This window comes from Pogona vitticeps, chromosome 1 (assembly GCF_051106095.1).
Source record: "Pogona vitticeps strain Pit_001003342236 chromosome 1, PviZW2.1, whole genome shotgun sequence".
Taxonomy (NCBI): Eukaryota; Metazoa; Chordata; class Lepidosauria; order Squamata; family Agamidae; genus Pogona; species Pogona vitticeps.
Genome location: NC_135783.1, coordinates 216,877,500 through 216,891,950, shown reverse-complemented (window position 1 = coordinate 216,891,950; position 14,451 = coordinate 216,877,500). Strand labels below are relative to the sequence as shown.

Sequence of the window (14,451 nt, the reverse complement as noted above, 5' to 3'; positions counted from 1 at the left end):
GCACCACTGTATTTCCTTCCCAATTTTGAACCAATTAGTTGTTCCATATCCAGTGCTGTTGCTTCCTGTCCCACATACAGATTTCTCAGGCGATAAGGTGGTCAGGCACTCCCATTTCTTTAAGAACTTGCTATAGTTTGTTGTGGTCCAGGATTTTGAGCATAACCTTGCTAGCGTGTGAAATGAGTGCAATTGTACAGTAGTTGGAGCATTCTTTAGCACTGTACTTCTTTGGGATTGGGATGTAGATTGTAAGATTCTTTGGAATCTTCTGGCCACTGTTGAATTTTCCAAACTTGCTGGCATATTAACACCTTAACAGCATCATCTTTTAAGATTTCAAATAGTTCAACTGGAATGTCATCAGCTCCGCTGGCCTTGTTTTTAGCAGTACTTACTAAGGCCCACTAGACTTCACTTTCCAGGAAGTCTGGCTCAATATAGCAACCACATTATCTGGGTTGTCCGGGACATCCAGGTCTTTTTTTTTTTTTTTTTTTTTTTTTTTTTTTTTTTTTTTTTTGGTCATTTATCATGTCTATCTCTGCACAAAATGTTCCTTTAATATCTCTGATTTTCTTGAACAGATCTCTGGTTTTTCCCTTTCTATTATTTTCCTTTACAGTATTTCTTTGCACTGTTCATTTAAGAAGGCCCTCTTGTCTCTCCTTGCTATTCTTTGGAAGTCAGCATTCAATTTTCTTTAACTTTCCCTATCTCCCTTGCATTTTGTTTCCCTTCTTTCCTCTGCTATTTGTAAGGCCATGGTGGACAGCCACTTTGCTTTCTTGCATTTCCTTTTCTTTGGGATGGTTTTTGTTGCTGCCTCCTATACAGTGTTATGAGACTCCATCCATAGTTCTTCAGGCACTCTGTCCACCAAATCGAGTTCCTTAAATCTGTTCTTCACTTCCATTGTGTATTCATAAGGGATTTGGTTTAGATTATACCTGACTAGTCTAGTGGTTTTTCCTACTTTCTTCAGTTTAAGCTTGAATTTTGCTATAAGAAGCTGGTGATCAGAACCACAGTCAGCTCCAGGTCTTGCTTTTGTTGACTGTACAGAGCTGCTCCATCTTTTGCTGCAGAGAACGTAATCAAGCTGATTTTGGTATTGCCCATCTGGTGGTGTCCATGTGTAGAGTCGCCTCTTGTGTTGTTGGAAAAGAGTGTTTGTGATGACCAGTTTGTTCTCTTGACAAAATTGTATTAGATTTTGCCCTACTTCATTTTGAGGCCCCTATAATGAGAAGAACATCTTTCTTTGGTGTCGGTTCTAGAAGGTGTTGTAAGTCTTCATAGAATTGGTCAATTTCAGCCTCTTCAGCATCGGTGTTTGGTGCATAAACTTGGATTACTGTCATGTAATACAAACATCATGTAATACAATACATGAGGTGTAGATGTTTGTATTTTTAGTGGGGGATTTCTAGTGGGTGGGGAGTGTTTGGGGAATGTTATGTGTGTGCATGTGTCTGGTCTCTGGGTGTCTGTGAATTTCGTTGTATGATATACTGTGTATATACTTACAATGACAATAAATTATATTATTATGTTGAAAGGTCTGGCTTGGATTCGTATTGAAGTTATTCTATCATTTTTCGAGATTGCATCCCAGTACAGCTTTTCCCACTCATTTATTGACTGTGAGGGCTACTCCATGTACAGGAAGAAAGTGAATAGGCGAAAGTAACAGTTTCCTTTTCTACTCTGAAAATTTAAGTTAGGGGAAAATATGAGAGGCAATGAAAACAGTTTTGTAAGAGTATAAATATATGAAGGTAACATGTATACCGTAGTGGAAGACATCATCATTGAAACAACACATTATACATGCCTTTGATATCCTCGAGCAGAGTGACAGCAACACCATAAAAGTAATGCGAGATTTTGTCCTTAGACTTTTAATTGACAAAATGTGAGTGACAAAAAATTTTGTCTGTGCGCGCAGCATCCTTAGAGGCTGTGTTACATTTCACTTTATATAGTTTTATTTTTAAAAGCTTTGATATTTTCCCTTGCTTTTTAACTACTGCTAAATAGTTCATAATGTTACAATGCTTTTATTTTCATTTATGTATTCTAGCGATGTATTCTCTGTCTTTTGTTTTTAAATATGTTTTATTGGGCTATAAGCTCTTAGATTCTTAGAATGTACAATATTTGAAACATTCACATTGTTCTTTTTTTACTCTTAAAAGAGTCTTTATAAAGAAATGTTCCTGCATTTTATATTCAAGTACAACTTATGTTTTGACACCTATGACTTTTCATACATTGCAAGGATATATTTTAAGCTGTGAGCCTACAGTTTTTACATGACTGTAAGATGCTTGTATGTCACAACAGCTTTGAAGTACTTTTGGTCATATGCTACATAAAGGCAATGTAGATAAATAAAGCTTGTACAAATAAACAAGCTGAAGTTTCCTGGAATTGTTGCAACAATGAAAAGACTTATACTTTGATGCTCAAATAGAATATTGATATGATTGTCTGAGATGGTTTGATTTCATTCTCGAACTCACCTTTTATTAAGGTAAAAGTTGGACACAGGCTTCTGATTTTTCCCCCTGGCGGTTTATATATCTCTGTAGGACTCCTGTATGTGTGTCAAACACCCTATCTCAGGGTCTGATACGTAGGTCATAAATTAATACCTGATAAGTTTCTGTAAGCTAAACTTGATTTCAGACCTAATTGACTGCAGTATCTTTTACCTTTCAAAATTTCTGGTTTTATCTCTGGTTTCATTACCTGTGGTGAAGTACACATTCTCCTTTAAGAAGTTGCAAAAAGAATGGGTTAATAGCTGTGTAGACCACTTGATTGATATCTCAGAGCTGCTTTGGAAAAGATGAATCTTCTACAGAGTTATCACTGAAATGTTAGATATTGTGAATATACTCTTGAGGTATGACTAATTTTTTTCCCTGTTGGAAAGCATGTAGGAAAGCTCTCCCCTCTGTGTACAGCTAATACAGTACAGTATTCATGCCTGAGGTGGTGGCATACAGAATATTTAAAAATAATAATTGTTTAGCAAATGTCTATCTAATAAAGTAGTTTTAAAGATGTTTGTAGCCTTAAAAGAGTAAAAAAATTATGAGTAACCAGACAGTGGGTGAAATATTGGTATTTAGTGTATTAAGTAGCACCTAGAGTAAGACCATTGAATCAGTGAGGATTTGGTCAGTCAACTCCTATGTAATTTCCATTGATTCAGTGACCTAGCCTAGTTACAACTTACTACACTTTAAAAAAATCCCAAAATTTTATCTGTTGGTTTGAAACAAGTGTTGTGGTGTGTTTGAGGTAGAGTATGGGATTGAAAAGTCCATTTTTGGAAACATGTGTTCTTTTGTAACAAGTTTGTGAATTATCTTGTTTAGACAAGTTCTGTAGGAGACTTTTTGATTCCATTTAACTGTCTGCTTGTGTTCTAATATTGTACTCTTCTTGTGTGTTGTAGAAAGTGAACAGAGATCTTTGCCCTGTTCCATACAACTTTAAACATCTAAATATTTTACCTTTTCCTTTACCAAAAAAATCTTACTATAGCTGCCCAGAAAAAAATGCACAAAAATACTCAGCCCTCAGTGAAGTTTACTAGTCTCCCTGCCCCCCACACCACAAATGAATAATATATAGAGATATATATAATTCATTTGTGGTTTATATATATGTCCTGCTGTCTTGAAATGAAACATTCTCCATATATAACTGTTTTCAGAATGATGAAATATTTTAAAATGATAAAGCATTATTTTTAGAAGAAAAAAACACAGTACACTTTTGCTGTAGTTCAGCAGTAACTAAATAGTTACTTTCTTTTTAGGAACACCATTTGCAGCGGGCTATCTCAGCACAGCAAGTCTTCAGAGAGAAGAAAGAAAATATGGTTATTCCAGTTCCTGAAGCAGAAAGCAATGTTAACTATTATAGTCGTCTATACAAAGGAGAGTTTAAACAGCCAAAACAGTTCATTCATATTCAACGTAAGTTCATTATTATTTTTCTTTTTTGTTAACTGTCACTGCCCTGGAATTGCTCTGGGGGGAAAAGATGTTCTTTAGCATTTTTGGTTTGAGTAAAGAACTGAAGTTTTCTGTTTTAGAGAAGAATAAGGAGATACTCTGAGAAATTAACCATATTCTATATTTGATTTTGGGGGTAAGATTGAAGGTGTCTGACACGTAATTCACAAAATGGTAGAAACACTTTGGTTCTTATTACTGAGGAGGAAAGTAGTATCACACGTTGACAAAGGCAATAATATTTTCTGGTATTCAGAATCTTGATAGATAGATAGATAGATAGATAGATAGATAGATAGATAGATAGATAGATAGATAGATAGATAGATTGATTGATTGATTGATTGATTGATTGATTGATTGATTGATTGATTGATTGATTGATTGATTGATTGATTGATTTGATCCCCATACATTTGTATACCTCTGTATATTTATATATTTCGATGTTTCATTTGTGGCTGGTCTTTGACCGTAATAAAGTTTTACCTACCTACCTACCTACCTACCTAATTTGCATATTGCTCTTTTCCGTAAAATGTTCTTGGAAGCTTCAGTTGAAAGGCAGCAGATAAACAAACTGCACATGTCTGGTTATGCCTAATCTCTGTTAGTGAGCATATACAGCCAGCTTTGACATTTCCATCTGGGAAAGAAGAGTCCTGTGTCAAAGCCTTTTACTTTTAATGGGAGAAAGAAAGTATCTGATATCAGTACCTCTTTCTCATGCCCTAAGAAAGCATCCTGCATTCTTCCACAATACAGTGTTTATGATTAGAAAAATCTGCTGAAGATAGTTGGTATCTCACTGTTAGACATTATAGTTAAAATAGAGCTTCTTTATTCAGAGGCTATACATCTTTCATTGCCAACTGTTGAGGCTAAATAAAGGGGCAGTTTTCATTATACTGTACCTTTTCTATAAGCTTCCCAGAGGATTTGTTTATTATTAGCCGGTGCTGGACCTGTTAGAACTTCTCTTAGACCAGTGATATTGAATCTTTTTGAGCCTGAGTGCCCAAACGGTAACGCCAAACCAAATTATTTTTTCGAAGTGCCAACACTGCAATTAATCCTGAATACGGAGGTTTTAGTTTAGAAAAAACAACTCATGCCATTTACACATTTTGTCTGTCTGGTTCTTTATCGATTCCTCCAACTGACAGCTCTTTTAGAAAAAAAAATCAAGTGCAAAATGCTACACTGAATTAAATGCACCCTATTTATAAAGCTTATTAAGTACATAGATACCTTGAACTTGTTTCCTCCAAAGTAAGCTACCCTCAGAAAAGCAGCTACGTATAGAAGTGCAAATTTTTTAAGTTTATACATACATTTTATACACTACATAATGTGTATACACACGTTTCACTTATTTGAAATCTGGTGTCGGAAAAGAGATTTACAGATATCATGAATTGTCAGAAAGATAAGTAAAGCAAATTAAGTGTGGACTCTCACTAGAAGCTAAAATAACCAAGCAAAGGGTATTGTACTACAGTGGCATCATGAGAAGACAAGCTCACTGGGAAAGGCAGCAATGCAGGAAAAAGTGCAATGCAGTAGGAAAAGAGGAAGACTGCACATGAGATGGATTGACTCAATAAAGAAAGCCACAATATTTTGTTTATAAGACCTTTTGCTTGGTGTTGCAGTCAAAGCAGGACCAGGAGCAAAGAGAAGGGATTCAGATTTGGGCAATAAACTATGATACAGTGGCACCTCGATTTAAGAACTTACTCCATATTGGGACTGCGTTCTTAAGTAAAAACTTTCTTAATTCGAAGCACCATTTTCCATAGGAATGCATTGAAAACCATTTAATCCGTATCTACTGCTTTTTTTCTTAAGTCGAGGTGCTGTTCTTAAATCGAAGCATTAGTTCCCATAGAAACTACAGTGGTGCCTCGCAAGACAAGCGCCCTGTTTAACGACAAAATCGCATTACGACAAACTTTTTGCGTTCGCAAAAGCGATCGCAAGACGATGTTTCCTATGGGGGAATTTCACTTAGCGATGATTGGTTCCCGAAGCAGGGAACTGATTCTCGCAAAACGACAATTTTTGGCCAGCTGATCGGTGGTTTCAAAATGGCCACCGGGTTTAAAAAAAGGCTCCCCGCTCTTTTCTGGGACGGATTCCTCGCTGCACCGGCAGTGAAAATGGCCGCACTATGGAGGATCTTCACTGGACTGTGAGTTTCAAGCCCGTAGGAACACATTAATCAGGTTTTAATGCGTTTCTATGGGCTTTTTTACTTCACATTATGATGTTTTCGTTCTACAGCGATTTCGCTGGAACGAATTAACGTCGTAATGCGAGGCACCACTGTAATGCTAAGCCGATTAACCCATATCTACCACTAAGGGTTGAATTTTTTCTTCTTGTTTTGACCTAAGGTGAACTTAGGCCAAAAAAGGGCAGGAAAGTTTTTTTTTCTTTTTTTGGTACTTAAGTCGAGGCTCCATTCTCAAGTTGAAGCAACTTTTTGCGAAAAGAGCAACGAATCTTAACTCGAATTGTTCTTATATAGGGACGTTTTCAAGTTGAGGTACCACTGTACTTTTGTCTGCTTTGGGGATGAGAAACAGAGAAACATGATTGCTACACACTTCAGAAATCTAGTCCCAGGTGTGTTGGTTGTCTTTTACTAGGTGTTTGCTGTTAGTGAGACTGCTAAATATTCCAGTTCTGCCCAGTTCAATTTAGAGTCTAAACAAAATTTTGAAATACCGTACAGTACTTGCTGTTCTCAGCAAAAATTGCAGAGCGAAATGCAGTGGAAATGAACTTTGGAAGGTTTCTTTTTTCATGGTTTTATTTATATTTAATTTATATAGCACTCCATTAGTCCCAAGGCACTATTCTGGGCGGCTTATAGACAATTACAAACTAGGACAAACTATGGATGCTAAAATGTAACAGAAACAGCAATGAGAAATCAAAACCATAAAAGCCAATGGCACTAACAAATTTTCACAATAAAGAGGACCAGATGGGAGGCGCTCAGACAGGGTTGGATTGAAAAGCCTCCCTGAAGAGTAGTGTTTTTAAACTCAACCCCCATCTGTGTTGTATGCTTTTCTTAGAAAAGCTACTTTTGTTTTCAGTTTACCTGTTTGTTTTGCAGAGTATCGCGTGACTGGTCACATCTATCATGGCAGCGTTTCTCAGTGTTCTCAGTTTGGGGACCCTGGGAATAAAAAGCAGAGTCTGGGGACTTTTCTGAAGCCTCGGATGATTGGGATCTAACCAGTATCTTAACAAAGATCACCTAAGGAACCTGATAAATGGCATAACTGAATTCAATTAAAGATAGGTGGAGGCATTCTGAATTTTATACTTATCCAATGAATGGATTAAGTACTCATACTGTTACTTCGTCCTTTAAAAATCCAAAAATTGTGATTAGCTTTTGGTGCCTTTTTAATTCTGGTTTCACGAGTCAAGTCTCTCTCTCTCTCTCTCTCTCTCTCTCTCTCTCTCACACACACACACACACACACACACACACACACACACACACACACACACTCACTCACACACACACACACACACACACACACACACACACACACACTTTGGAAGGCTCCTTTTTCATGGTTTTATGAAAGAGTCAGTTTCTTCTTCATGGCCTCTGTGAATCCACACAAATGGGTTTTACTGCTGGTTGTTGTGGTTTTTTCGGGTTCTTTGGACGTGTTCTGAAGGTTGTTCTTCCTAACGTATCGCCAGTCTCTGTTGCTGGCATCTTCAGAGGACAGCACTTGGGTTTTACTGCGCCTGAGCAGGACTTCTTGGAATATTCTAGAGCTTAAAATGACGTGATTAGTAGGACATTGCTTCTTGTGATTCTTTCTGATTATTAACGGTACAGTGGACCCTCTACTTAAAGAATTAACCTGTATTGGAATGGTGGCTGCAAGTCGAAAAGTCTGTAAGTCGAATCTCCATTGACCTACAATGCACTGAAAACCGATTAATCCCATAACCAGTGGTTTTTATTCTATTTTTATTCCATTTTGGTTTTTTTCTGGTCTGTAAGTCGATTCTCTGGCTGCAAGTCGAATCTAAATTTTGCGGCCAGAGAAGTCTGTAACTCGAAAAGTCTGTAAGTCGAGCCGTCTGTAAGTCGAGGGTCCACTGCATACTGATTCTTGGACTGTATACGATTACTCTTTTGGATACGGACTCAATCAAGTTTTTCATTTTCAGATGTTTCCCTGTGAGTTACTTTTCTTTGTTCTTTCCCTTCCCCCCTCCTTCCTGCATTTTTATGGCCTCCTCCGGCCCTTTCAAGCACTGTGTGACGTGTGCCAGTAAAATTCCCTTTTCCGATGGCCACAATCGCTGCTTGTTTTGTTTGGGCGAGAGTCACCAAACACAGAATTGCCCGGAGTGTAAGAAACTAACAAAACCAACAAGCAAGATGATTCAGCCTTTGCTCCCGAATACTATCAATATTGCAAATGTGTACGATACGCTTACGGCTTGTCTAAGTCATCACTGTTACAATCTCCCGTCCGGAGTCAGCGTCAAGTTAGTATCAAGCCCGTTTCAGTGGTGTCGAAGCGTAAGAAGTTTGAGCACCGTTTGCCTTTCACTGAAGTACCTCTTCATGACCGAGGCTCCAGCTCGACATAAGTCAACTCATCGTGAACCGGATCAATCAAAACATTATTCAATAGTGACAACCTCGACTTCACACCAAGATGTCCCCTTATCTGCATTGCGTCCTGACCGTCAGGTCTCAGCTCCCCTGGTTTCAGTCTCTAGACATCATCATCGCTCTCCCTCACCAACCTTTTCCGTCTCTGAGCAATCTTCTGTCATCGGTTTTTGATCAAGACCCTCCCCCGAGTCATCTGGAGAATCACCATCACATCTACCTACCCCAGATTCGGATGTTTCAGATGCACCCGTCATCGCCATCTGAAGATTTTACTTCTTATGCTCAACTCATTCTGCATATGGCAAAGTTACTAGAATTGGATACTGAACAATCAGCTCCCCCGAAGCATGATCTTATTTTTGAAGACATCAATCAAGAAACATCTCCATTGAGTTTAACATTTATCCCAGCAATGATGGACCTCATTAAGGAGTCTTGGGACAAATCTTCAACATCTCTGCAGATTCCCAGATGCGTGGAGAACCACTATCGCACTCACGGCGCTGATACAACATTCTTGATTAAGCATCCTCCGCCAAGCTCCATCATTGTTCAGTCAAACCAATCCAGGGCGGGCAACCGATCATCAGTTACCCCTACCAATAAAGAAGAAGGAAACTAGACGTACTAGGATGTCGTTTGTACTCGCTGGCCTCCTTTGTGATGAGGGTATCCAACTTCCAGGCCGCGATGGGAACCTACCACAGACAGCTATGGAATATGATCCTGCCTATCCTCCAAGCTGCTCCCGAGGACATCAGAACTGCAGTTCTTAACACTCATCTTGAGGCAATTAAGCCAAGCAACAACGTCTGGCATCCTGTCACACTGCTGACATGGCTTCTAAGTCTCTAGTTTTGTCTATCGCCCTTAGACGGCATGCACGGCCGTGGTCTTCCAGAATCACAGACAATGCTAGGTCCCACATCGAGGACTTACCTTTTGATGGTGTAGATCTTTTCAACAAGAAGACAGACGAGGTAATGGAAAACTTGCATAAAATCCACAAGCCTGCTCAACCTTATGCCATTCAGTAACCTAGATATCAGTGCAATCAATGGTGCAAACCTTTTACTTTTCATCAAAATTATCAACATCCCTACCGCCCCTACAAACCTCCGTCTCAGGCTCCTGAATTATCCAGTTTTGCTCAGTCATCTTCCTCTGCTCCTCCTTTCCGATTTCAGGTCCCTACACAGCATAGACAAGGTTTCTGCCGACCTGCAAGGAGAACCAAGCAATACCTTTGACTCTCCTCTATCGGACTATCCCCAACATTCCCAACTGGCACCCTTTTTTGACAAGTGGTCCACCAATCACCAAGGACACTTGGGTGCTATCCATCACACATTCGGTTACCTGTTGGAATTCAAGGAGCTTCCTCCTCTCGGTCATGTCAGACCCACAGCGTACTCACCTGCTCTAGAGGACACGGTTACACTCCTTCGAAAGTGTGCTGTCCAGAGGGTTCCTCCCCAAGATGTTTTGAATGGCTTCTACTCCCGCTACTTCACGGTCCCCAAGAAGGATGAAGGCCTCCGTCCCATTTTAGACCTGTGACTGCTGAACACCTACATCCAGCCAAGGCGCTTTCGCATGGTCACCCTTGAATCAGTTATCCCTCTGCTTCAACCAGACGATTGGTTCATGGTCATAGACCTACGGGACACTTATTTCCACATTTCAATCCACAAAAATAATTTCAAATACTTTTGCTTCCTATTCATGGACACTGCTTATCAATTCTATGCCCTTCCCTTCGGCCTGTCTACCGCTCCAAGGTCATTCACAAGGTGTATGGTTCCAGTCACTGCTTATCATCACCTACACAACATCATAGTGTTCCCATATATAGATGACTGGTTGATAGTAGCAAGATCACACAGCGCAGCCCTAAAGGACACTACCTTTGTTCTCCAGACTTTGGTGGATCTTGGCCTTCAAGTCAATCATGAAAAATCTCATCTGGAACCATCTCAGACCACAAATTATATTGGGGTGCATCTCGATTCCATCGGAGCCAGGGTGTTTACCCTCCAGAGAGAATATTTATTTATTATTATTATTTTTATTTATATCCCGCCTATCTAGTCACTTAAGACCACTCTAGGCGGCTTACAACAAGCGTAATACAAAATAATTAAAACAATTTTAAATAAGGGGAGAAACTTCGGACGAGATGGAACAGACACTAGGAGAGAGGAAAAAGAGGGAAGATCAGGAGTTGGCTGAGGGGAAGGCCTGCCGAAACATCAGTGTTTTAAATTGTTTTTTAAAAATACCCAGCGAGGGAGCTGCGCGAATATCAGGGGGAAGGTTATTCCAGAGGCGAGGAGCCACTGCCGAGAAGGCCGATTTCTTGTCTTTTCTTTCCGGGCCTCCCTCGGCGTTAGGCTCCTCAGCCTCACCTCCTGACTCGCACGAGTGACACGGGTAGAACTTGGTGGAATAACTCAAGTTATGGTGAGCCATCCGCCCCTTCCAGCGTTACAGGACAGTCACTGCTTGTCATATGCAGCACCTGCTAGGCCTGATGTTATCAACCACGTCAGTTCTTCAACATGCGAGATTAAAGATGAGGTTCTTACAGGCATGGTATCTCCCAATTCGATCCTCTGATAGATCATCCTTCAAAGCATCTACTGGTGACCCCGGAGTTGGCTGTTCAACTTGCCTGGTGGACTTTTGTTCCTCACATTCTGGTAGGCCGCCCATTCAGGCCAATCCAACTCTCAATACAAGTCACTACAGATGCCAGTACGACAGGATGGGGAGCACACTGCGGTTACCAAAAGATCAGATGAAGTAGGCTGTCGTCCCAATGTACCATGAAGGTGTCACCTAGAGAGTCATCTCCTTGTCCTGCCCATGAGTAGTATCTGCTGCACTTGGTATTAATCTGAGTGGTGAAGACATCGAGACCTGGCGTTCCTCACCAGTTGCAGAGAAGGGAGAAGACAGCATTGTCAAGAGCCCATTTGTGAGTCTGGGTGGTAAGAGTCTGGATGCTCAGATGGTCAGCAACCTCATTGTCTTTCTGTAGCCACGTGAAGAGCCACTGGAAACACATGATGATTGTAACACCATTCCCACAGCTGGATCGCTAGATACAGAAGATGTGCCACCTTATTTGTTGATATAGTACAGGAGGGTGGTCATATTGTCTGTGATGATCTGGACCCCGTGACTAGCTATGAGGAATTGGAAGGCTCGGGAAGATTTGATGACTGCTAACAACTCTAGTTGATTGATGTGCATTAGTTGATTGGTGTGGAATTCTCCCAGCGTGGCTGAAGTCCTGAGTAGAGCAAGGAAGCCCTCTACTCAATTATTATGCTCATATAAATGGAACTCTTTCCTCAGATTTGGTGCATCACAGAAATTCCCTATGGTCCCAGCTTCCCTGGACACCCTTCTTAGGTTCCTTGATTACCTGTTTGACCAAGGTTTGGCCCCATTCAACGTTAAAAGTTTATATTTCTTCAATAGTTTCATACCAGCCTGAAGGGTCTGAAGCTTCCCATTTGTTTTCTCATCCCACGTTAAAGAGGTTTTTGAGAGGATTGCAAAACATGCGTCCACCTACTTGACCTCCACTTCCTCAGTGGTCTCTCCAGGTTGTTCTCCGTGCACTTGCTTGCCCTCCGTTTGAGCCCATGGCTTCCACAAACTTCAAACTTCTTTCTATCGAAAGCTTGTTCCTTGTGACGATAACTTTTACATGTTGAGCAAATAAACTGACTGCCCTTCGAGCTGATGCCCCTTATATTCAGTTTTTTTCCTGACAATATTATGTTATATCCAGATGTATCTTTTCTTCCAAAGTGATCTCTGATTTCTATGCTAATCAACCTCTAATTCTCCCGAAGTTATTTCTCAATCCATCTTCCTGCCATTTTACGTTTCTAGAACCAAGGACTTCTGTATTTCTCCCAGACTTTTCACCGGTTTCCATGGCCCACGAAAGGGTTCTTCCTCCTCGCAGACTTGTCTCGGCCATTACGTTGGCTTATGAATTGGCAGGCAAGACTCTGTCCAAGGTGCTAAAGGCACACTCTACTAGAGTGATGGCGACGACTACAGCTTTGTTGCATGGCGTTGAAGTCCCTGACATCTGTTGAACGGCCACTTGGTCTACAACCTCGACTTTTGTGACACACTATCATCTTGATGTCAGGGCCAAGAAGTAAGCAAGTTTCAGAAGAGCTGTGCTGACTTCGTTGTCAGCATGATTGCCCTCCTTCTGGTAAGTGAGCTTGCTAGTCACCCATTTGTGTGGATTCACAGAGGCCACAAAGAATAAAGGTTACTGTAATCATGGTTCTTCGAGTGGTCCTCTGTGAATCCAATCATCCCACCCATCTTCCCCGCTGTCCGTCACTTGTTGTCTTTAGCTTTGTGGGAGTTAGAGCTTTGACAGCGGCAGACGTTCAGAACTGAGGTAATATGGGCAGGTGGAGCATGCGCGCCACGGGACAGTGTCGTACTAATCAAGTCTTTTTAAGCTCTAGAATATTCCAAGAAGTCCTACACAGTCACAGTAAAACCCATTTGTGTGGATTCACAGAGGACTACTCAAAGAACCATGGTTACAGGTAAGTAACCTTTCTTTCTCACACACACAACCTCCCTCCCTCCCTCCCTCCCTAAATTTTCAGCAATCATTTGCATCAGTTCAGTATGTCCCTGTTTCTTCTCATTACATTTAAACAAGCTGATTAATCCACCTGTCCCTCTCTTGCACCTTGTTTCCTGCCTTAATTGGAGCTTTCCGTCCTGCTTGCAGTCACCTCTGGCGGAAGTAGTAATTCACAAGCCGGATTGACTGCCCTGGGCTGTTCTACAGCAGTAAACAATAAAGCAGCCCAGTGCCGCAACCAAGAAAGGTAGCAGGGATAGGTGGCTTAAATTGTGCAGTTTGAGGTTCGGCTGCGTGGGTGTGTGTGTGTGTGTAATGTTCTGCTTGCGTACCCAGGGAGAAGACTCCGCGTGCCAACTGTGGCACACGTGCCATAGGTTTGCCATCACTGTCTTAGACGATGAAAGGCAGTTATTAATACAGTGGTGCCACACTATACGCTTGCCCCGCATGACATCAAAATCGCTTCACGATGAGTTTTTTTGCGATCGCAAAACGATGGTTCCTATGGGGAAAATCCGTATTACATTGTTTAGGAGCCTGCTTCGCGAACCGTTTGTTCACTATACAATGTTTTTTACGGCTCTGCAAAATGGCTTCCCTCCACAAAATGGCTTCCCTCCCTTCTCAAAAAGGCTGCTTTCTGGAGGGAAGCTTCGCATTACAGCAATTTCGAACAGCTGATCGGCGGTTCTCTATGGGCAGTCTTCGCTGGACAATGAGGTATTTCTCTATTGGAATGCATTGGCTGGTTTTCAATGCATTCCAATAGGTTTTTTTCACTTGACGACGATATTGCTTAACAGCGATTTTCCTGGAACGGATTATCATCGTCAAGCGGGGCACCACTGTAAATGTATATTTTTCCTTATATGAAGTGTTTCTGCAGAATGCTTAGTTGCATAAAAACATGTGTTAATTTGGATTTATCTGTTAATTGTAAAGTCTGTTGCTCCTTCCCCTTTGTGTTGTACCTTTGCTCCTCTGTCCCTTTATAATTCTGTCCTTAAATAATTCTGCTTCTTTTTCTATCTTGGATTACACCCAAACAGTTCAATCTCCTGCTTTTTAGCAAGAAGTAGAAATAGAGAAGTGCCTCTCTA

The 14,451-nt window shown here is 40.8% G+C and overlaps 1 protein-coding gene across 2 annotated transcripts in view; it reads left to right on the top strand.

Annotated features, from left to right (window-relative positions):
- EPC2 (enhancer of polycomb 2) overlaps positions 1-14,451 on the top strand; it is a 96,184-nt gene that overhangs the window by 44,263 nt on the left and 37,470 nt on the right. For both annotated transcript variants that reach the window (XM_020785669.3, XM_020785670.3), the window contains exon 2: positions 3,839-3,998. In XM_020785669.3, the coding sequence (XP_020641328.3) occupies positions 3,839-3,998 (160 nt within the window). The remainder of the gene's footprint in view (positions 1-3,838; positions 3,999-14,451) is intronic.